Source organism: Anopheles moucheti, chromosome 2 (genome assembly GCF_943734755.1).
Source record: "Anopheles moucheti chromosome 2, idAnoMoucSN_F20_07, whole genome shotgun sequence".
In the NCBI taxonomy this organism is placed as follows: Eukaryota; Metazoa; Arthropoda; class Insecta; order Diptera; family Culicidae; genus Anopheles; species Anopheles moucheti.
The window spans coordinates 73,976,937-73,998,262 of record NC_069140.1 but is presented as its reverse complement, the minus strand read 5'-3'; the positions used below and the strand labels follow the sequence as shown (position 1 = coordinate 73,998,262).

Here is a 21,326-nt window from a genome sequence, read left to right as displayed (position 1 = left end):
ATTTGTGCAGCGTGCAAGTATGTAGCAATTCGAAGCTTTTTTTGCCAGCGCACAGTAATTGCAGTACGTTCTCGTAGGTGCTCCTCGTTGGTTCCCTTCAGCATTTCCATTTGTATCCATTTTCCATTCTTTGGCTCCACGTGGCTCCGTGTGCGATGTGTACGGGTGCTACCCATTTATCAAGATCACTCAGCGTAGTGAAAACACACGGAAGCAGTAGAATGAGTGCACTTTTGTGAATGGGAAAAGTTTGCTCAAACCGGTACGGTAGAAATAAAATGCGTCCGTGCGAGAATTATGGAACTGTGGCATTCCGGGGGTGGAAACGGAAGTAGCTTGCAATTTCCTAAAGTCAACGTTGGTAATTTCTGTTCTTAGGTACAAATTAGGGGATGTATAAACATACTTCAGGATATGTTTTTTTTTGCCATAAAGTAATTCCGAGGAATTGTGACAATCTTCAATTATTTGTTGTTTTTTTTAAGTGTTTTTGATAATCATTTTTAATCATTGTCAACATTAATTACCTCACTGAATATATATTCTATGTCCATAGTGTATGTGTTTAATTGAACACTTTTTACTATTGTGTTGTGATTAAAGAATCTTCTGAAAACGGGCCAGTCATATGAATCTTTCGTGAAGAGTCAATCAATTCAGGAGTCGTCTTTCGAAAGATTCAAGAAACCCTCAGAGATTCATTCATGAATCTCTCCGGAATCATGATTTTAGGCATATTTTAATGCTTTTCTGGTTCTGTTGGGAATTTTTATACAAATGAATTAAGTATAAGCACTGCTGGTACTCGTTTTTCGTAGACTGATTAAGCTGATTTTTTTGCTAGTAACTATTTTATCTGTAAAGATTCATCTTTTTTTTGATAATTAATGAATCCCCAAGGATCCCCAAGGATTCGTGAAACTTTGAGAGTTGATGAATCTTTGAAATAGAGGTTCAGATTCATGAGTTTGAATCAGATTCATCCACCATTAATATTTACATTCCCGGGTTTGATCCGTGAATATCCTTCATGAAGCTTACTAAAGTGCACCTTCCATCTACACTAAGCATTGTGCGCTTTTCCGTAAGCAGCACGGTATAATATTGTCCTAAGCAATATTCACAGACACACATCTCCCAACCTTGGCAGAAGAGCGTACACTTACTACACCGCCTCATAGCCTGCCAGGGTTGCCCATCGTTTGTCTCGTTTGTCCCGTTGTCAGGGTAACACAAAGGTGGATCGTACGCGGAAGTTGAAGGAGAAAAACATTCCGCAACCATGCACACCAAAACAAACACAATCGAAAACCACAAAGTCAAGGTGTGTGAGTGTGTGTGTGTGGGTGTGTGTGGGTTTGTGGGGACGGTGGCAAGAACCGAAGGGCCCTCTCGAGCCCTGCACTTACAAATTACGGTTAGACGAGCCTTTTTTGTGTGGCTTTTCACGGCCACAAAGCATCCGACGATGGTGCTGTTTGGTGAAGTTGCTGAATGGTCGTTTGTCAGGTCACTTTTGTCGTGTGAATGAAAGAGTGCGAAACATAAAGCATAACGGTTGAAAAATAAGCTACCAGCACAGCACTATCGCAAGCCCGTTTTCTGGGTGGGTTTTTAAAGGCTTCTGGAGATGAAAGATGAAAGTCGGTGTTACGGCATCTATGGCTACGGTGGATGAGCCTCAAGCGAGCTGTTAGGTCCTTCTATTAATCATACCGGCAATCTAGTAGTCGCAGGGATACTCCGATGCTTCTTACGCAATTAGTCACTAGCCGGAACGGCGTTTAAACAATGACAATGACTATGGGATAATGTTAATGATTTCCAAAATACCACATTGTTCACACATACGATGACATTTTTATACATACTTCTTTGCAAAGAAAATAGTTTCTTCTTCTTTATCGGCACAATAACATCAGTCCTCTAGGCAAAACACATTTCTGGCTTTCTGTGACTTTATCACCCGTAACTAGATAGTCAAGTCCTGCGTACGGGGATTCGTCCGGATGAGATTTTAGTTCGATCCGTTCGTGTGAAGACCGGCGCCGCTTCCATCATGCAATCGGGGCGCCACAAACGGAAATAATTTAATCATCATTTAAGGGGGTAGTACACTGTGGTAGTCTGAAAAAATATTAACGATTTATTTTTTTCAAGGAAACTGTACACGCCCAAAAAATTTGGAATATATGTATTTATTGTAGCGTTTTCAGGTTAAATAAATATTTTTTTCAACCTGTCCACTTCCCTTAGTCGCCTCAAGAATACAGCGGTTCATCACTGATGGCATCTTGCTGATCGGCGGATATCATTCAGCGACCGCAACGTTGAACCGATAAACAAATAAATAATTTTTGCTCAACCCCCGATAAATATCCTGTCATCATACGTAGGATAGTAATTAATAATGATTGAAAACTATAATCGACACAACAACTCGAACAAACGCGTTATTATTTTTGATAGAGAAAAAGAGTATGGCATCAGATAAAACCGTGTGTGAGACAATCTATTGACGTGAGTTGGATTTTCCGAATGTGGAACTTGATTTGTTTAAAAATTAGTCCTACTCCTTTAGTGTTTCATGCGCTACTAACGGATGTTTACATTTTTCGCAGCTATTCCCTTATTTAGACATGTCCTTTTTGTCGAACCTAGTTCTGCTTCTAGCGCCGCCTACTGTGTTCGACAACACCAAGTGACAACTATAGCTCCTGACAAGTCGTTCTTTACACCAACTGACATCTTATTTGTTCATCTTTCAATTTTGAAAACATTATTCTGATATAATTCCGTTATTTTATTTTTTTTTGCTAATACACTGATTCAACTTTTGATCTATATCTTGCCAACGGGATGTCTTTTGAATTTTAGATCAAGTTTAAAATAAATTAAACAAACATAAATTAACCCAAAAATTCGATATTTTTAGGAATTTTACGATATTTTAGAATCTCTATCGTATACTACCCCCTTAAGTATACACAAAAATGTATGTCGTAAACAAGCACCAGAATAAATAAATAATTTTGCAATTCTTTAAATATATGAACATTTGTTTGTGTTTTGTAACATTACCATAACCACTTTACTCTTGTACCATGGAACATATAACCGTATGCGTATCCGCATGAGTGCATCTCCACTGAAGCGTGACTAAAGATTGCGCTAGTGACGGAGTATCTCTCTGTCTCTTTAAAAAGAAAGGATAAAAACAACAGTGTACTACGGCATGCATATTTAAATAATGTACGAACAATTATGCAAGCCGCATTGATGCTTCAAAATCGCTTTAAATAGCGACAACATTAAGCTGAAAATTAAATTTTTAATGATAAACAAACAAAAAAAAACAGTGAAGCTCTTTTTTTTGCAAATACACGCAAAAGGCAAATGACGCCATAAAATGTTCAATCCTCATGCAATGTAATTAAATTTTTTGGTTGGTCTTCGGAAGAAAAAAAAAGAAGCCCAGCTCTATTATATTAAATTATTCCACTTCGTGCAAAAAATGGCACAATGGATTATCGACCCAAAAACTGTGCACTGTTTGCGCAGGCACTGTGTACTTTGAAGCTATTATTTTAGCGCTTCTGTTCGCTCCTGCTCGATGCATAAATCCCAATTGACACTCACTTTCTAGGTCAACATAGCGCTTTAACGACTCGTCCTAATGGGGTGCTCTTCTGCGTTCGGTCGATGGCACAAATTGTGTGCAGTGGACCGTACCCATCCAGCGCTGGTGCACCCGCGCTTGTACAATGCTGCCCAGCGTTACATTTCATTGGAGCCCATCCCATATCTCGAGCTTTATTTAGCTCTGGCGCAGTGTTTGTTGTGCTAATTGCTAGTTTTCCCATAAACAGAACAACAAACCGCGCTGAGGTGTAGATTTTAATCCGCATTAGTGTGTGTGTCTTCCCGTAACAGCCTGTGTAATGCAAATGTGCTGGCCGCCATCATTATGGGCTTCCTGCCTTGCCTTAGTCAACGACGGAGATTAGGTGTTAATTTGGTTAGCACTTATTGATATTGGGCGAGGGGCAGAATATTAACGTGCAAATATTCCCACGCGAGCTGTTTGCTTTCTTGGTTTAACAATGCAAATTGTTACATTTACTGCAGCACAAACATAACCATGAACACACGAGTGTGTTGCGACTTTGCTAGGAACAATACAATAAATGTGACGCTCTTTCGTTTCGTTCGATTCATTTGCAGCGACAACTAATGGAGGCTTACATACGGCAGAAGCGAGCAACACCGGGTATGGTACAGGCGAGTGATCTTCAGCTCGTTCGGCCAATGTCGGGCATCAATCGGAATGGGCGTGAGGTGCACGCGTACGACGGACCGATGCAGTTCATGATGTCGCCAAACAATCCGGATCAGATTATGCCCACCTCACCCGTAGGTCCGATGCCATCGGCAGCAGTTGGAACGACCGGTCCCAATATCACGGCGGCATCGATCACGACCACCCCAACTTCACCTTATAGCGACTGTAAGTATCGTAACTATTCGTATTTGAATGCACTTCAGGTATTTCCAGAAGTATTTAATTGTACAGTAAGTAACATAACTCTATATCAACGTAAATAAATAAAATTAACCTTTTTTGTTAAATTTTTTTAAATAAAAATAAACGTTTTTAACGAATAATCTGCAACGAAAGGGTACAATTGAATAATGTCATCGAATGGGAAGGGCTTTTTAATATTTTTACGTTGTTTTTTACCACGTCATGATTCAATAGTTTTATCTTTTTTATTTACTATTTTGTACATAGACAAAATTTAATAACGTTATTAGCTAATTTTTTCGAGCAGTAAGCTGTATATTAGAGTAAAGAAGGTGCTTTTTGTCCACCTTATAGCCAATATGGCTTATGGCAGAGTATCAGAAAATGAAAATCGAAGTACTTGAATAGGACGGACATTATTATTACTTTTCGAACACGCCATCGGCTGAAGCTTCCTTGAAGAATGGTCACAACTTGCGTTGAGACCGTGTTCATCACGTCCTCCACCTAATAAATTACCCACCGAATTAATGATTTCCACAAAATAATTGCAAAGATGGTACTGTTTGTGATTAACAATCAGGGAAAAGGAAAATATGCTTCCCTTCAGGGCTCGATGTGATTTGTAATATGATCATAAAGTAGCATCCAGAAGCTGTTGGTTTCATCAGGAAGTATCACGCAAAATAGTATTTGATCTTTTGGAGTGACTTGTCCTATAATTCAAGACCTCTAAATCACAGCTTCTATTGCCGAAATTTTAGAGTTAACCAGGGTTAACGAATTGAAATAGTTGAATAAACTGAACGAAGATATTTTTTATTGTATTTTAAAAATATATAAAAAAAGCCTTTTTCCTCTTAACTTACTACAACATTGACCATATCCATCGCTTCATCAGTTTTAGTTTCATCGCCATACGAACACAAGTGTTGATATAGTTTTGTTACACACTGTAATAGTTGCTTATTTATTTAATTCTAATTTCCCAATATCCAAACAAAATCGTTGGGTAACTTTGCTACATTATTAGTGTTCACTAATTTAGTGTGCATCACGCTACAGCTAAACTGTTGTTGCATAATATACAATGAGAACTCAATAGTTAAATTACAAAACTTCAACAAAATATATGTACAATACAATTTTAAATTTATTAGCATGAAAGTAACTTGATCAATGTCAATTCTTTTCTTTGTAGCACCGATGGAGAAACTAACACCCTCGTCACAGGACAGTGAAGACGAAGAAAGCACACCGGTCGACGTACTGCCACTGTCCACCTCAACAAAATCACCCGCCAACGGTGGTAGCGGTGGTGCCATCCTTTACGACCGTTCAATGGCCGACCAGCTGCTTTCCCATTCGGCACCCATATCACCTGCGCTCAACAACAACAATCATCATCACACCAACAGCAGCAGTGGCAATGTAAAGTCCAGCGAAGGTTCCGCAACGCCTCCCAGTGGTGGTGGTGGCGGTGCGCCCGACACGGAGGGTGATGTCATCGGTCCGATCGAGCAGTGGGTCACACAACCAGCCGCCCAGGGCGTCCTGTACAAATGTCGAATTACGCGCGACCGAAAAGGCATGGACCGGGGCCTATTCCCCATCTACTATTTGCACCTCGAGCGAGACTACGGCAAGAAGGTGTTCTGTCTAGCGGGTACGTTAGGCGCAAATATTAGAATTAAGCTCAACATTCTCTCCGCGAAGATGGTTCGATGAAAGTGATTGTTTATTTGGTTTTGTTAGCAAGATAAAATTTATTACCCAATGTTTTCCCATCTCAAACATATAATAACGCAAACTGTGTTAATTATTATAACCATCCCGACACCGGCAGCACAATGATGTATCATATTAATTGAATTTCTTTACCATTTCAGGCCGCAAGCGGAAGAAAAGTAAAACGTCCAACTACATCATCAGCTGTGATCCGACGGACCTCTCCCGGCAGGCGGACGGTTTCGTGGGGAAACTGCGCTCGAACGTGTTCGGTACAACATTCTTCGTGTACGACAGTGGCACCAAGAACGATGCGGTCGCACCCCGCCTCGATCTGGCCGTCGTAATCTATGTAAGAAGAAAATTAAATTAACGAATGTACCTAAATACTTACGAATGCTCCCAAAAGACGCTGATCTGTCATTAAAAGTTGAACCTTGTGCTACAGTGCTTCTTCGCATACTAGCGTTGGAATGAATAATACATGTATGGTGTCATGTGATTTCATGTCACAGCAACATCTCCTTCGCTTCGCCAGCATGTTAAGCGTAGCAGGGAGATCACAATCACATTGCCAGCAGCAAATTGAATCAAGTGTGCCTTTTGTTTTCTTCCATCCATGCAACCGGATACAGGACACCAACATACTGGGATTTAAAGGACCGCGCAACATGACGGTGCTGCTGCCCGGGATGACTGAGGACGATCAGCGGGTGCAGATATGCTCGGTCGATAGCCAGCAGGGTCTGCTTGATTGTTGGAAATCGAAGGTAAGAATGAGAAGAGCACCGGATAAGAGTGAAGCCCGAGAAGAAATAATCGATGAGAGACATCGATGAAATTTGAAAGATTGTTAGTGTATTCCATTTGACATTTGAGATCCGTTCGTGGTGCTTTGTATAGTAACGAAGATGCAGAATTTTAAAAGGTGTTTCAAAATGGTCAAGAGATAGTGTTGTGTTCAGTGAACCTTTTGAGAAGAGTCAATCATATAAATCTTTAGTTTCTTTCAAAAGAGATGGGAATCATGCTTCTTTGCAATAGAGATTCAGATTCATGAAGCTGAACCAGATTCATCGTAACACTAATCAAGATTTCAGTGAAGGAGATTTCCGAACTGTTGTGCACGTTGTTATATATTACTTGTGAAACATTTCGAAGCTTTTTTTATATATTCTCCATTCCCTAGTACATGATTATCCTGCCCAAACTGTCCACTTGCCTTCCCTTTTGCTCTGGCACATAATCGCTTTGAACCGATGTACCCTTCAAGAGCGAATAATTACATTACGCTCGGTCTTCGGTTTCATCATTATATTCTGCTTTGTTTTTAGCACTCCTGTCCCGTACAAGCGGTTAAATTTTAACAAGCTTGTTGTGAAAGTTTGCCGATGCTTTTACCCCGGGGGCACAAGGACGCACACGCACGGAGATACGGTGAGATGGGAGACGATCAAGTGCAGGGTTACAGCATTCTCATTCCTACAGTTCCCGTGTCAGATGCATGCCAATCGTTACGCTGCGCCTGTCTGTCGCTGCACAGTTTTATCGTTTGCTGAATCCCCGAAGGTGGTAAATCTTTCCTGAGGGATTTTTGTTTTGTTTTATTTGTTCACCACTGTTACAACCACGAGCTATATACGGTCGACGGGATCGATATTCACGCGAGTGCTTTTCTTTTGGTGATGATATTCATCATAAGCCATCATGGGTGTAAGTGCGTGTTGAAGTAGAAGTGCCATCTAACCAACGGTGCAAAACAAGACCACATTGTACAAGAAGTTCGATAAATTCCCCGTGGTAATCACGGTAGGTTTACGTTACGTTGTGAAATATCCAATGAAATGATAGAAATTCAATTCAGTATGTACCAAAAGAAATCTTTACTTAGGACACAATCATTGCCGAAGTTATCTCAAAGTATGCACAATTAAAAGAAGAAATATTGGTACAATCAAGGATTAAGGATTTATTAGGTACTTTGAATAGATGTAACTTTTCCATTGCGAAAGAAATTCAATATTAATCAGTTAGCCACATATCATGCATAAATTACACATGCCTTACATCTGTTCGGAAAAAGTATTGTGTCGCATAATATTTTGATCGATAAAAAAACATTGAAAACTGTCAGAACACTGATACCACCCACCACGTCATCTAAAAGGGGAAACCCGTACGGTCATAGCTTATCCTTCTTTCCATACCTCTACTGCGGGAACGACGCTAATGAATTCCACGAACTAATAGCAATAGTAGCCCTTGGCTATTGTCGGACGACCTCTGCCAAGGATGTCTGCCTCTGAGAGCGTGCCCTTAATAGCCTAGCTCCCGCATAGCCGGCCACGTGTATTTCGTGACCATATTTTAAACCGAGCTATATTCAGCACGCGTTCTGCGCTCGTGTGTGTGTTTAGGAAAGCGTTTACTCTTGGGACCAAAGTGGACCGATAAACGGCGGTCAGTTATTTGACTAGCCAAAACCCCATTACCGGTGCTAAAGGTGGTTCGCGCACCATGCCACGCTTATCGATTGTGCCTGTTACTAACGCATTTGTAAACTTCTTTTGTTTTCCTTTCCGCTAGAACATGGACAATGTCGTTGAACTGCACAACAAGACGCCCATCTGGAACGATGAAACGCAATCGTATGTGCTAAATTTTCACGGTCGCGTCACGCAAGCATCGGTCAAGAACTTTCAGCTGGTGCACGATTCCGATCCAGAGTACATCGTGATGCAGTTCGGGCGAACGGCAGATGACATCTTTACCATGGACTTTCGGTATCCGCTGTGCGCGTTCCAGGCGTTCGCCATCGCACTGTCCAGCTTCGACGGGAAGCTGGCCTGCGAGTAGCAGCGGCGCGATGATGAGCAAGAATGGAAAGCTGCACCATACCGCTGGCTGCAACCATACTGCCAACAGATGGATATACTCAACCGATGGTGGTGAGAAACCGAGAGGAATTGAGAAACCGTTCCTGGAGTGGAGCACTAGCTGTTACGGGAATTGGAATTGCTAGAATGCATTAGACGTTAAGTTATTTTGTTGCGAACAGTGCTATTTATTATGGGTAGGGTATATTAATGGGTTAGCGAACGCATTTGGATTTTAAAGCGGGGTTCAATGCTTTGGTACAAGCAAACCACTCAAACCCCACAAAAATCACTAAATGTTGTAGATAATTATTGTGGGGTTGACACCGATTCCAACTAATCGACAATATGGTAATGTTTTAAAGTGTGTAATTAAGGGCCCCAGAACGTGTAAAGAGCGTTGTTTTGCGTAATGCTGCAAACAGTTTGAATTGTTTTGGAACGTACGACCAGCGTACGTATACAACCCAGCTAAGATGTTGTGCAGCAATTGGATTGGCCTAAACATATTTTACCGCGCATTGTGTACGGTGGATTGGCAAATGCTACTCGAATCAAACATTTAAAGCTACAAAACACGTTGGATTGCACCGAACGGTGCTAGAATACTGCATAGTTCAGTCAAACATTGCCTAAATGTTGCCACACAACAAGGTGGTTAGAAAGTTGAACAAACAATATAAAATACAAAACAGTGGTAAATGGTTGTGTCATAATCAAAAACAAAACACTTACATACATTTAACAATGTTAGCTCAGTTAGCAAATAAGCATCCAGTGGTAGCATCATGCTAAAGTGAAACTGTTAACAGTTAAGGGTGTTGAGGGATCGGATGGTATGGGTTTTTTTTTCATTTATTGGTAATTGTAAGCTTTTCGATTCAACCGTTTTCGGACATCTTGAAGAAAAGGGAAAAAAGACAAACGAGAGAGAGACAACCGTTAGCGGAAAGAGGTAGAACAAAGCTGCAACTTCTTAAAGATAACCCTCAAAGGGTTTGTGAGAGAAAAAAAAGAAATAATCAACAGAACAATTAGCCAGCAAAAATTTAAAAGCAACAAACAAACAAAAAACGCGCTTTTGATAAATGTAGTGTACATTTTAGCGCCTCTTTTTTGCGTTCAGAAGAATAGAAACCACCGGATAAAGAGTTTGATTTAGCTATATTAAGTAATTCGAATAATTTCTTTGTTTACTGGATTGATGAATTTAAATTACAACTCACGGCAAAAATTGAAATATTCCTGTGTGATAAACATTAAAAGTGGGGCCTGGAATACACATGGAACTAGGGCGAATAACACACCACGGAAAAAAAGGATTGATACAAAAGACTATCGGAACATGAAACATTTGGAAGATGTTACTTAATTTACAAATGGCGCATAAAATATGCGAAAATTATTGACTGTAATAGAAAAAGCACTAGAAAAGCTTTTCTTTGCCTTAATGTTGCGCCTGTCTGCAAATGAAAGTTTCCGCCCTTATTTGCACTATCGCTGCACTATCGTTCTGCTGATAACTAGCTTTAAGATTATGTTTCACATATGAGGGCATATCCGAGTCTTTACAAGAGTGCATTTGCAAATTGTGTTATTGTGAAAAACCGAAAAAAAATTGCATCAGGTTCTGATGGCGATCCTTTCACACACACACATTTAAATTTAATGTACACCCAGCAATGAATGACTTTTTTTAAACAGTGCGTTGATTTTGAGTGCGTGAAGTGTGTTCAGATGGTGTAGGGGTTTTTTGCTACTAAACAACATTAGGGTGTACGTATGTTAAGTTAAATTTTATGAAGTGTCACCCCCCACCAAATGGTAAACAAAACTAAGTATTACATTCTTATTGCAGCATGGTGGCAAACAAAACGCATAATCGATATTGCTATACTAAGTTGGATGCTAAGGGCACTATATTTAGTTCAGTGGTATAGGATTAATATTTAATTTGCGTAATAGATTTCTGGTACAAACTGCTTTTTAATTTTCCACAAATTTTTGGTTGAAGTTAAGAAGTTGGAAAATGAAATTCAAAAGGAAGAAAATAGTGGAAGAAAACAGAACTAATGCATAAAACGTGCAAAAGAAGAAACAAAACTCAACTCCACAAATCGTAAGTTAACACGTCTAGTCAGTGAAACGTAACAAACAAGATAGGCAGAGAAGATAATATACTCGTGCGCCACACGAGCAATAATTAGCGTTGAGTGTGTATGGCCAAACAGAGGCCATTTAAATTAGTGCATACGACGCTTCTGTAAATTGCTGGAGAAGCAGTAACACAACCTCTAGTAGTGGTTAATGTTTGCAGTGGTCAAACGCATTTCATTTCATTTGTACTTAATTATCATTTATGTTTTACATGCTGCTTACGAAATGGTAGAATAATACTGCAAACGATTTTATTTAAATAAGCGCAACGAGTGAGTGAACTGTACGTATTTTCAACTAATTTGTAGTGCAAATGAAACCAACCAGCGAGCGAGACAGAGACAGAGAGAGAGAGAGAGCGAAGGGGGAAATTAATGAAGCAAAAGAATGAATAAAGCCGTAATAAAGTGTCTACAGAGGAAAAAAAAGGCATTGAAATCAGTTCGCAAAAGGAACCGGTTACAGTTTACAGGTTCAAACTTTAGGGATCCTTTTATAGCGTTAGTCCTCAAGCGAGTTGCGTTAATCTAAGGTGGATCTGTGTTGTGCGGTTGGTCGCTGCCGGAGCGCTTCGTACTCGGTGCGGTATCGCAAAAGTATTTCTTCACATTTGGTCCGCAACTCATCGCCGGACGGTGGTGACGTGGCCGTACCGATAAGTTCGTCATATTCCGCGCGCAACTCCTGCAACACCAACGGTTCCAGCCTACCGAGCGCGTTCTCGGCAATCGACGCTCGCAGTTCGTTGCGGGTCGACTCTTCGATCGATGATTGCAGCTGCCCGTGCAGTAACCGGTTCTGGACGGCAAGATGCCGACCGGTGCCATTTTTGCCACCAGCCAAACCCGCATCGATCGCTGGCTTCAGTTCGGCGGCAATGCGGCGCCTCAGTTGGTCGTTTTCCGTACGCAGCTCGGAGACCGTTTTCGACAACCGTTCTACCTCGGCCATGCTGCCCGAATGGCTCATCGGTGCTGGAGGTGTTCGGGCCGGTTTGTTCCGTATGGACAGTGCTCTGTCGGCGTACCGCAAAGTGCTGATCGTTTCCTCGATGTTGTAATCGGCCGGCGACACACAGGCCAGCATTAGTGTGATCGAATTTCCGCCGAGCGAGTTTTGCAGCAGACGCGTCAGCTTCGAATCACGGTACGATACGAACGTGGTACGGGCGGACTTGGCCGGAGACGTTCCACTGGACGATGCCAACGCGGATATGACGTTCCCGAGCGCGAGCAAACCTTTGTTGATTTGGATGCTTTCCCGCAACCGGTCACCGCTGGCACGTGATTTTTTCGCCCGTTCCGAACCGGCCAGATCGACAAAATGTAGCTTCGAGATACGCACGTGTTCAGCGTTCGTGGCGTTTGTTTTTCGCCGTGAGCGAATAATAACCGTAAATATGGTGTGACTTCGGTTCGACTCCTTGTTCATCCGAGTAGGTGCCGTCGCTCGGCTGCTGGCTCCGTGCATTAGCCATTGGAACGTTTCCTCCGCACTCGACACGGCCAGCTCCGTAAGTCCCGGTACGATGACACCTTCGGCATCTTCCCTAATGCCCAGCAGCCGTTCGTATCGGTTTCGATGCGATAGCAGATCATACACGTGCTCTTGATACAGCTCCATGAAGGAGCAAAACACACGATAGCTTGCGCTGGAACCGTCACCATCCGGAGGTGCATTCACCGCATCGAAGATATCCAGCAACGCGCGGGGCAATATTCCGCTCTGATTCGTTAGCCGCCCATCGAACGATGTTCCGATGGTGTACGTTTTGCCCGATCCCGTTTGTCCGTACGCCAGGATGGACACGTTAAAGCCTTGGAGCAATTTTAGCACGATACCGCGTACCGATCGATCGTACACTTCCGCCTGCGGTACGGTCGGACCGTAAACATCGGTAAAGCTAAACTCTTCAGCACCTCGCGCAATCAGCCGTGGTTCGGTCGGGTTTGGTTGCACGATCACGTTATGGTGTCCCCCGGCTAGCTCCTGCGTTGACAGAGGCCTGATGCGAACCGCTACCTGCACGGTATCAGGCACGGAAACCGAATGCATTGCGACAAAACGTAGAATTGTGACTCCTGGATTCCTCTTTTTTTGTTAGTTATTTATATACTCAAAATGAAAAAAAAAGTCTATAAAAAGCCCAGGAATACACACGGATGTCGCGAGCTGCAACTACAATTAATTTCTATATTCACTGAATTGTTTTAGAGAACGACAGATTTTTTTTAGCCGGAAGCGTCAAATATCACATTGTAAACTATGATCGGCCTGCTGTATTCGAGCATCGTACAAACCACGCGTCAATGATGGTTTGATGAGTAGGTGATGGAAGTCGTAAGACTCAGTTGAAAACCTAAAAAGGAAACAGTAAGCTTTTGATTGTGTGGGGCAAAAAAAGAAGAATAAAAAGAGTAGGTGATTTGCATGGAAAAGATGCAAATCCTATTCAATTTGGTCATATTCTAGTGGCACCAGTGGCGGATCAATCCCCTTGGAGGCCCAGGGCGGAATTATAGTTGGGGCCTCTAATTTTAAAAACGATGAAGGAGGGGGGGGGGGCATTGAGGCCCTTGAAATGATCTGCAACTACATTTGTCCACTTTTCCTATGATAGTCCCGGTGCAAGAGTCGGTTCCTGTCGCGCGTCGATCGATCGATCCGCAAAACATCTTTCGTACGGATTGTCCTTGGACCATCATTGCGGCCGGATCCTTCATCTCACTCAAACTTTCCGCCGGCTGATACGAAATTCCATACAAAAAACCATACATACTTTGTTGTAAAGGCAAGAGTGTAATAAAAAAACGAACAAACAAACAACTGAAAATGCTAACAGCAATGCAAATTAATTATTGTCTTTCGACTCTAAAATTCGCGATTTTCGTTTCGCAACAAGTACCATCCGAAAGTATTTTTATTGATAAAACAATAAGTAAGTATAATGGGTGTGTATTATTTACCACGTTTATGGTTATTTAGGAACATTCTGTTTTAAGAACTCTATCCGCACCATGTCGATCGTTCCACGCACATAATTTTCGTGTCTTGCGCATGCGTTTAAATCTCCACCAGTCGATGCAAAAAAATGCGTAAAAACTTGCCGTCGGCCGGTACGAAATCCATACAAAACGGGCCGTTTTCAGATTTTCGACACCAAGAGAGCATCCAAAACAGTAGGTAACATGCATGTCCCTGCAGCGTGCATATAGCTGAGCCGCTCTCGCGTGTTAACATTGCCCGTGATAGAAGAGTTTCTCACACGTTGGCTATTATTACAGGGTTTTTGGGGACTATATTGACATGTTCAGCGTGATGTGGTTTGGCTCGTTTTGGTATCTCATACAATTGTCTCATATATCTCATGTAAAATAATGATATATATTTATTGGCAAGTTATCGTTGCCAGCAACAACATTTGACGGTCATTCGATAGCTCTACCGAACTTGTCAACGCATATAGCTTTTCCCGAACAAAGCAACACCGAGCTGGACTCGTCAATACATACGACGCCAACCCTGCAACGCACACCATCGCTCTCTTCAAGATGAAGAATCCCCTCCCTCATACGCATACCTGGCTTATCACGCGAGAGTCTTATCACGCGGTGCTCGCATTTAGCATCGGCAGCCGATCTCGCTCTCACCATTCGAGCGATACGATCGCCGTGTGTGGCTATGTGTAGCGTGTGTGTGTGTGATCTGTATCCACATTTTACTCAGGCGAAGGGAACTGTTTGCTCTTCGGTATGATCGTCTTGTGTGGTTTTGTGTTGCGTGTGTATGCACAACTAAGATAATCAGCTGCGTGATACGAAATTCCATACAAAACCGGCTGTTTTCAGATTTCCAACACCAAGAGAGCATCCAAAACAGGAGCTGACATCAATTCCCCTCCAGTATGCATATTGCTGATGCGCTCTCACGTGTTTTCATTGCGCGTGATAGAAGGGTTTCTCACACGTTGGCTATTATTGCAGGGTTTTTGGGGACTATGTTGACATGTTCAGCGTGACGTTGTTTGGCTGGTTTGGTATCTCATTTAATCGTCTAAAGAAAGCCAGAAATGGTAGGCTTCAATATCCTGAGAATGTCGTGCCGATAAAGAAGAAGGAGTTTGAGTACACTGCATAATTCGCTTGCGTAACCGGACCGATATAGCTAGTCAAATAGAAACAAATATTTTATATAACCAAGGATATATAAAATCCAAGCATATTTTCGATCAAATTGTTTCCTTTTTAATTAGATTTTGTGCTATAAATTAACTCTGCTGCTAAATTTCCAAAAATCGCACAATCGGCACAAATTGTTTGGGGCCCCCAACACGGCGAGGCCCTAGGCGACCGCCTACTCCGCCTACCGTTTGATCCGCCGCTGAGTGGCACCCGCCCAGTTGGTGTGTGTTCTTCTCCTTCTAGGGCCGCTTTGTGTTGACTTGGTCAAATCACCCATCCTGTTTCTAAGAAAGTCAATCCAGAGCTGATTCCCTTTGATTCAGGCAGCATCCAATCTCCGACAGGTCTAGTTCCATGTAATTCAGACATCGAACTCCTCGCCGTGCTCGTGCTGTAAGTGAGTGCGATTTATGTTGCATTTTGTGTCGTCGATTCGAAGATTCTCAATAACATTGGACTTCCAGATTTCGTTGCGTAAGTTGCGTATGTTGTTGGCCGAAGTTACACCCTCACTTTGCACTGCACCCCATCCATAGGTGGCTCTCAACAGCCGTATCAGCTTACCAGGGAATCCGTACTGCTACATGGTATTCCATAGTTCGCTCCAAGCTAAGTAGTAGGCCGCCTTGAAGTTAATGACTTGGTGCGTAGGGATGTGGTGCTCTCGGCATTTCTGGGTTTGCCGTAGAGTACAGATTTGATCGGCGGTCGATATGCCTCCAAAAAACCCAGTCTTTCGACGAAATTTGTAGCAAGGGGCACAAGTCTGCAGAAGAGTATTCATGACAAGATATTATAGGCATCACTCAGGACTGTTATGGCTCGGAAGTCCAACCTGTCCGCTGTTTTATACTCTGGGTGTATGACACCCAGTTTCCACTCATCCGTTAGTTCTTCCTGTTCCCAAATTCTTACAATCAGCTGATGCGTTATAGCGGCAAGCCTCTCCGGTCCCATCTTGAACAATTCGGCCATCAACCCATCGCTGCCAGCTGACTTGTTACATTTCAGCTGATTAACGGCGCCGATGACTTCGTCCTCGCCATTCGGGGGCACTTCGTCACCGTCATGCTGGCTATCGTAGTGCTGCTCTTCTCTGCGTCCTGCACTTGGTGCGGTATCTACTGCATCTGTTCCGTTCAGGTGTCCGACGAAGTAGCACTTCCACCTGTCGATCACCTCTAGCTAGTCCGTCAAGATATCGTGCCGTATGCATCAGTTGCTCGTCCTCTTCGAAGCTGCGCTTCTTGTCGGGTCTGCTGCCTTATTATCCGTTTATAATTTTCCACGTTCTGCCGGAATTTAGCTCTCTTTAGGAGGAAGTGTTACAGCTCTGCCGCATGCCTTTCTATGGAATTTTTACATTCATGACAGCACCTCTCACGTTGCCGCCTAGCAATATCAAACAAGTTTAACATGTGCCGCATCCGGCAGTTGCGGATGCGGCAGAGCTGTAACCAATCCCTTAATAAGCTTGTCAAGAGGGCTATTTGTTTACCATGGCGATATTTTGACAGATTGTTGCGGCTCGGTTTATTTTGATTTCTCTCGACCGGCACAAAAGATCACTTCTCTTCCTAATTGAATTGTTAATCAACGTAACTTGATGAAATACTGTCCAATTTCGTACTGAGATCGAATGTTTCGTAGAGTTGTGGTCGGTATTTCCGGCGGTGTTGATAGCGCCGTTTCGGCCTATTTGCTAAAGAAGCGAGGTAAGTGAAAACACCAGTTCTAAAGAAAAGGTTTGAATTTCGCTCTACCCGTTACGGTACAGGATTTGAGGTATGTGGTGCATTTATGAAAAATTGGGACTTGATCGATGAGTCCGGTTACTGTTCTGGTGAGCAGGATCTGGAGGATGCTCAGCGATTGTGTCGGATGCTGGACATCCACCTGGAGGAGATCAATTTCGTGAAAGAATACTGGCTGGAAGTGTTTGGGTAAATGGCTTTAACTCGCAAAATTAAATGAATTACGAACGGTTTAGCTTTCTCTTTTTTTGTTTTAGAAACTTCCTAAAAGACTACGAAACAGGAATCACGCCCAATCCGGACATACTGTGCAACAGACACATAAAGTTCAATCGATTCTTTCACCATGCACGCGAACGGCTTGGTGCTGACGCGATCGCTACCGGCCACTATGCACGGACCAACTTTGGACCTTTTCTGGAGCAATACGAGGAGAACGAAAGTAAGACCCCGAAACAACCCAATATGTCCTTCGTATGAAGCAAATATCCTATCTTTCGTTCACAGAAGTGCGACTCCTAATGGCACCGGATCCGATAAAGGATCAAACGTTCTTCCTGTCGCAGATAACCGCCTCAGCGCTCCGTCGCACAATGTTTCCGATCGGATCGTGTACCAAGCCGCAAGTCAAACAGCTGGCGAACGAGATCGGATTGGAGTCGTTTGCACGAAAAAAGGAAAGTATGGGCATCTGTTTCGTAGGCAAACGTTCCTTTCAGCAATTTATCGCCGAGTACATCGAATCGAAGCCCGGCCCATTTGTAGACGTTGACAGTGGGAAGGAAGTGGGTCGTCATGCCGGTTTACATCACTGGACGGTAGGACAGAAGTGTAAAATTGGCGGCTGTCTACAGCCATACTACGTGCTACGGAAGCATCGTGAAACGAACGTGATTGAGGTCGCTTCCGGACACGATCATCCGTTGCTCTATACGGATATGGTGTACGCGGAACAACCCGTCTGGATAAATAGTCCACCCGGGTTGGATCAGGGACAGGTGGTACGGTGTGAATTTCGCTTCCAGCACACTAAACCATTGGTCGGCTGTAGCATAATCGAAACCGCTAGCATGAAGTGTGATGGACGGAAAGAACTATTTGTTAAGCTTGATAAACCTCTCCGTGCGATCACACCCGGTCAGTATGCTGTGTTTTATAGGAATGAGGAATGTTTTGGCAGTGCTCGAATAGTGCAACCAGGACCATCGGTAGCGTATAACAGCAAGGAATGGCTGCTAACCAAAGAAGCAAGTGGGTAAATGTGCTCAATCATTTTAAAAGTTGCTTTCTTTCTATCAATGTCTTTGACAACAATTTCCACTGTTACTTCCAACAAGATGACGCAATTGTCTTATTACAGGTAAATGATTTATTTCCTTAATGGTAAATGCCGTACCTTAAGCTAACGTATCGTTTAATCTCCCCCTGGCCGGGCAATAATTTATCGAAGGTTTCGTTAACGGATTGTTTTGTGCAACTCATATCGCTTTTTTCTATCGTCATTCAGGGTAGGAAAGTCTATGTCGAAGTACATTAAAATGAATGTCCTGTTACGAAGCAACTCTATTTGCCGCGCAATGAATTGAAAAGACACAAAAAAAATCCCGGAAAGCTACCTTACGCGCTAGACATTTAATATTAATTGATATAGATCTTAAACAAAAAACAAACACAAGCACAGTCTAATTGCTATAACTACACGTATCAAACCAACAAACCCGGCCGATGGGACAAAATGTTCAGTTGGATGTGTGACAATTTAAGGCTAAAATTTCCTAAAACAAGCTGCCCTGCCTCGCCTCATCAGCTCAGCATAACGGTGAGCGCATCGAGAAATTTTGTACAGTCGGACTGTTTGATCTGTATGACGGCCGTTTCGAAAAAGTCCTGCGAGATTATCGCTCCACTACGGTTGCCTGCCTCTTCGAACGCTTTCGCGAAAAAATGGCGACTGTCTTCACAGGCAGGTGGCACACCGGCCAGCAGCGAGATGCCACTCTGCAGATCGATTGGTGCGACGGCAATCAGGGGCAATTCCTGGGCCCGTCGGTTGCGAGATACAGCAACGTGAGCGCGTAGTAAAAACCTTGCCAGCAACATCAACCCGTACGGGCAGCTAAAGAAAGACACCTCCTCCTGCAGCACAAGATACAGAAATGGACCGGCCGAGCGTATCTGATGCATTTCCAGACACGTTTGTACCTGCTTAAAAATGGTCGTGAGAAGTGTTTTGCACATTTCGATACCCTCGTCGAGAATGGACTTTTTCGCTCGCGATAGTGCATCCATCGACTGTAGGAAGCATGCTTCGGGTAACCGGTCCTGCCGTACCGATTCCAGTATGGCCAGCATCGAGTAAACGTAATCGGCCGCAGAGTAACGGTTACGATAGCCATACTGCAGCACGAACGAAGCGTACGTCACGTCCGGCATGTTGTACTTCGGGGAGAACTTTTCTATCTTCTCGTAAAACTCTTTGCGCAACACCAGATCCATCGCGTTGAAGGTTTGCTTGGCCTGTACCAGCGGCAGTCCCATATCCACCAGCAGCTCGTTCATCTGCTTGTCACCCTTGTGCGTCCACAGTTTTAGCCGGCAGGCGGGATAGTACGAGTAGCGCAGCGAATCCAGCACGCTCCAGTGCCGAAACAGGGCCAGCTGAAGATCACTCTCAAACACGATCTTCACCGACGTCTGGATGGCTTGATCGCTCGCTTTGTTCGTTAGGCGTGATACGTGCGATTGAAGCTTTTCGATCAGCAGCGTGTACGAGGAGCTTTCGACCTTGCCGAGCAACTTTTGCTCCGTCACGCCGACGATCGCCCACCAGAGCAGATCGAGTGAATCCTTCGACATGCGCCACGCCAACTCAAATATGCTGAGCGCTGAGCTTGAACCGTAGTAGGCGTACTGGGAGTATTCGAACATTAGCGTTATCCGACGCTCTTGCCACGCTTTACGCTCCCGGCGACGGAGCAACCGTTGCTCGATGCGTTGGATACGATTGTTTCCTTTGCCGTCGGGTGTTGTTCCGTCATCACTATCGCTGCCAGCATTGTCATCGTCGTAACCGGCATCATCCTCATCGTTACTTTCATTGTCCGAATCTTGAAAGATATCATCGAAGGCGGGTATGTTTTCGCTGCTGTTCATCTCACCCAGAATACGAACCTACGAGCCAGAGAAAGGATGTCTTCAGTGTTTTTTTGTTGTTCGTAACTAACCCACCCATATACTCACCTGACCATCGCTATACACATTGCACACATCATACGGACGGTGCGAATCGCAGATAAAAAACACGACGTCCTGTTCCGGCTGCAGCACGTCCACGATATCGATGCAACCACCACAGTTGACCAGCAGCACGTACCGCACGTCGCCCTTGTGTTCGTTGTAGGCTCGCCTCATGCCCGTAAGCCCCATGATCGGTACGATCGAATAGATCACATTGTCACAGCGGAACAGTGCCTGCAAAATCTTGCTCGCACAGATAGCGTCGAGATCATAGTTGACCAGCACTAGAATCCGCTTGCCGATCAGCTGCTGGTAGAAATCTTTCCTTAGGTCGGCGATAAACATCGCTTCCGGCGCTCCGATCGAATGTTTGGTCAGCAAACAATGCAACGCACCGAGGCCGTAAATGGAAAACACACCGATCTCACATCCGTCACAGAAGTCGTTAGAGGATGATATTTGGCTTTAAAAGTATGTTTCAATTTTGTTCTTACTAGGCAAACACACATTAGTTACACAAACGCTTATTATATTTTAAAAGGAATAGCACATTTTTGCTAGTAATGCAGTTTGGTACAACTGTTTGATGGATGGAGCCGCGGCCTTCTGTTGAGATGCTCTGGTACCATAACATAAATTTACGCGCCGAAAGCATAACTTCCATAACCCACTGGGCATACTTGTCAAAGGCGACAACACACCGTTTGACCGCAAGCTCTTGTAAAGATAATTTAATCAAATGATTTGGCCTGTTTGAAAGTTAACTTGTATGCTTCGTACAAAGGGTGCTATTTTTGCGGTAAATATACAATTTATTATTCGCAACGAGTTTGTTATGGCCTTGTTAACGGAGTATCGCCCTTTCAAT

At 43.4% G+C, this 21,326-nt stretch overlaps 4 protein-coding genes across 4 annotated transcripts in view; 2 read left to right on the top strand and 2 right to left on the bottom strand.

The window, feature by feature from the left end:
* LOC128297644 (protein king tubby) overlaps positions 1-11,695 on the top strand; it is a 41,287-nt gene extending 29,592 nt beyond the window's left edge. Inside the window, exons 2-6 of the mRNA XM_053033325.1 lie at positions 4,225-4,507; positions 5,727-6,191; positions 6,415-6,605; positions 6,889-7,023; positions 8,840-11,695. Of these exons, the coding sequence (XP_052889285.1) occupies positions 4,225-4,507; positions 5,727-6,191; positions 6,415-6,605; positions 6,889-7,023; positions 8,840-9,109 (1,344 nt within the window). The 3' untranslated portion in view covers positions 9,110-11,695. The remainder of the gene's footprint in view (positions 1-4,224; positions 4,508-5,726; positions 6,192-6,414; positions 6,606-6,888; positions 7,024-8,839) is intronic.
* Positions 11,696-11,808: 113 nt separating this feature from the next.
* On the bottom strand, positions 11,809-13,341 carry LOC128298718 (chromosome-associated kinesin KIF4-like). The gene has a single exon (XM_053034490.1). The coding sequence runs from the start codon at positions 13,339-13,341 to the stop codon at positions 11,809-11,811; it is 1,533 nt and encodes a 510-aa protein (XP_052890450.1).
* A 3,765-nt stretch (positions 13,342-17,106) lies between these two features.
* Positions 17,107-18,480, top strand: LOC128298240 (mitochondrial tRNA-specific 2-thiouridylase 1). Its single transcript, XM_053033987.1, has 4 exons — positions 17,107-17,182; positions 17,245-17,410; positions 17,479-17,663; positions 17,729-18,480. The coding sequence occupies exons 1-4, from the start codon at positions 17,107-17,109 to the stop codon at positions 18,478-18,480; spliced, it is 1,179 nt and encodes a 392-aa protein (XP_052889947.1).
* A 136-nt stretch (positions 18,481-18,616) lies between these two features.
* Positions 18,617-20,803, bottom strand: LOC128297595 (cell division control protein 45 homolog). The gene is made up of 2 exons (XM_053033270.1): positions 20,462-20,803; positions 18,617-20,392 (listed from the first exon to the last, which is right to left on the bottom strand). Exons 1-2 carry the CDS (start codon positions 20,801-20,803, stop codon positions 19,025-19,027), a joined length of 1,710 nt encoding a protein of 569 aa, XP_052889230.1. The 3' UTR covers positions 18,617-19,024.
* Positions 20,804-21,326: the final 523 nt, after the last annotated feature.